This window comes from Electrophorus electricus, chromosome 5, assembly GCF_013358815.1.
Source record: "Electrophorus electricus isolate fEleEle1 chromosome 5, fEleEle1.pri, whole genome shotgun sequence".
Classification (NCBI taxonomy): domain Eukaryota; kingdom Metazoa; phylum Chordata; class Actinopteri; order Gymnotiformes; family Gymnotidae; genus Electrophorus; species Electrophorus electricus.
Window position 1 is genome coordinate 10390390 of NC_049539.1, and position 2500 is coordinate 10392889.

The 2500-nt window shown below is 55.0% G+C and overlaps 1 protein-coding gene across 1 annotated transcript in view; it reads left to right on the plus strand.

The window, feature by feature from the left end:
- The window catches only part of ctnnd2a (catenin (cadherin-associated protein), delta 2a), a 188683-nt gene that overhangs the window by 90954 nt on the left and 95229 nt on the right, over positions 1-2500 (plus strand). Inside the window, exon 7 of the mRNA XM_027004434.2 lies at positions 245-803. Within this exon, the coding sequence (XP_026860235.2) occupies positions 245-803 (559 nt within the window). The remainder of the gene's footprint in view (positions 1-244; positions 804-2500) is intronic.

Consider the following 2500-nt stretch of genomic DNA (forward strand, 5'->3'; position numbering starts at 1 on the left):
CTTATGATGAAAAATCTCACGAGAAATGGAGCATATTTATTCATCTGCCAAAGAGCCATGCTAAACTCCTGGCATGGGGCCAACATTAACGTGCCCGCAGTGTATCTGTGCTTGGTCGCACGGTTGAGAAGTGTTCATTGCTATAGTGATATAGTGTATGGAACTGTAAGAAGATGCCACACATGACATTTTAACATGACAGGACCTCTGCTATGGTCTAACCATCTGCGCTCGCTGTCTGCAGGTGACGTCCAGCCGTGCGGCCCTGCTCACGGCGGGGGAGTCGGCTCCGGCCCTGAGTCATGGCGGCATCCTCCAGCAGGTGTCCGAACCGCAGCAGCTGTGCCCGGGCCCGGGCCTCTACTACCCCAGCGCCACGCTGCCTGCCCCGCGCGTCCACTCTCCCCTGAGCTCCATGCAGCCCGCAGCCTCGGCCGCTGGCTCCCCTGCCAAGCTCCAGCGGCTGGGCTCGGCCTCGGACGGCACCGGGCCCCGTCTGCCCTCCTCCTCCTCCTCCTCGGCCTCGCCCAAGCCCTCTCCCGGCCGCTTGGCCAAGTCCTACAGCAGCAGCTCACCCATCAACGCGGCGGGGGGTGGGGGCGGGGGCGGGGTTTCGGCCTCGGCCTCTCCCCTGCACCTGGCGTCCCCGCCCAGCAATGCCTCGCTGCTCCACCACCAGCTCAGCGTGGGCAGCTACGCCACCCTTTCACCCACCAAGAGGCTCGTTCAGTCCTCGGAGCAGTACAAGATCTCCCACGACCTCTACGCCACCGCTACTTTGCAGAGGCCCGCCAGCCTCGCCGGTGAGTGCCAGCCGTATTGCAGCTCTGAATCGAGTGGGCGGCATGTCTAGAAAACACTTTTAGCCACTACGCTCCTGGCAGCACTTGCCACTGCCTGCTCTCAACGTACCGTGTTTCCTTTAAACTGAATGAGTTTGCTCAGAAGAGGCGCTCTAGACCGAGTGCCCGGTGTCACACCAGTGTAATATCCAGCCGTCAAGGGTTCTGCAATCATGTACTGGAAGGATTCCCCTCGTCTCTCCCTCGTCTCTCCCCTCGTCTCTCCCCTCATCTCTCCCCTCATCTCTCCCTCATCTCTCATCAGCAGACATGATAAGAGGAATGATTCCCTTTTCCTTGAGTTGGCCGGGGACTTTGAGACTCGTGCTCCCCTCTGCTTCTGACTCCCTTAGCACTGATCATTATTCACTTCTTCACCTGCAGCACGAGTGGAGTTCCTCCATCCCCTCCATGCGCTCGTCTCATGAATAAAGCAGGATTATCTAGATGAACTGATTGTGAAACTCGAGTCACTACCTAGCCAACATCAAAGTGTAAACATCAATGGCTTTTCAGCTGAAATAGGTAAATACCTTTGGAGGACTTGGTAAATAGACACATTTAGGGTCGTGTTTTTGGAACAGTATATTTCCTCCATTTTTAGCGCTGGACATTGGAGCAGGATGTGGGCATTAAGGGATTAGGGTACCTTTGTATGGGTTTTCCTCCCCTCCCTGCGCTACATGCTGCAGGAGACTCATCTGTCATTAAAGTTTGCACGTCTAGAGACACAATCTTACACTAAGTTCTTTTATAGTGAAGGCCCATGTTGTCTCTGTGATGCTCAGAAGGACTCATTTAGCTCACATAGTGGTGATTTAGCTCACATAGAGGCGTTTTTTGCTGTATGTCTTTTTGCTGTATGTCGTAGTTCCTGCTTTCAAAACTCTTCTGCTAGGCGCCCGCTTGTCCAGTCTTTCATCAGACAAAAGGTGGCCTAATATCTATAAAATTAACTTGTAAGGAATACTAATTTTAATTTAGCACAGGGCTGGACAACAATGGGAAAACAAATTGTTTATGATTTATACACTATTTTTCCTATTTTTTTTATTTAATGTCAATCCAATTCAGTCTGAAATTATAATGAATCCCGCTGCTAACTGTTAAGCAGGTGATGTGCTACCTGCCACAGGACTCACAGCGTGGCCGCTCTGAGATGTGAAGTGTTGTATCAGGGTCTGCAGCAGAACCTGCTGATTCAGGAGACATTGATGTGAGTGCTGCTGTCCTCAGCACTATTGATGTCAGCCTCGTGTTACCTGCCACCTGGCCAGCTGTGCGTCTCTCCATCAGGCCGAGCACCAGGGCGCGGGCCCCAGGGGGGTGGGGGTGGGGCATCTCCGTCGCCCTCTGATCAGCCGCCCGCGTCATTCCGCCACGCGGGTGTGCCATGTGCTGCGGCTGATACGGTCATGCTCGGAACGCAGCCGGAGCGTGAAACAGGAGGGGGGAGGGGCCGATTTCCATGGCTTGTTCCGCGCAACCGGATTCGCTCGGGCGACGGGTCTCTGTCGGCAGTGCGCCGGGGAGGGCCGGCTCAACGGGGGGCGTCTGACACATGTCGTCACACCCTGGGGAAGCGGCTGACAGAGGGCTTATGAGCTTCTGGGGCTTGGCCGTGAGCCGTGGACTTTGGTGCCCCTGGATGGCTGTCT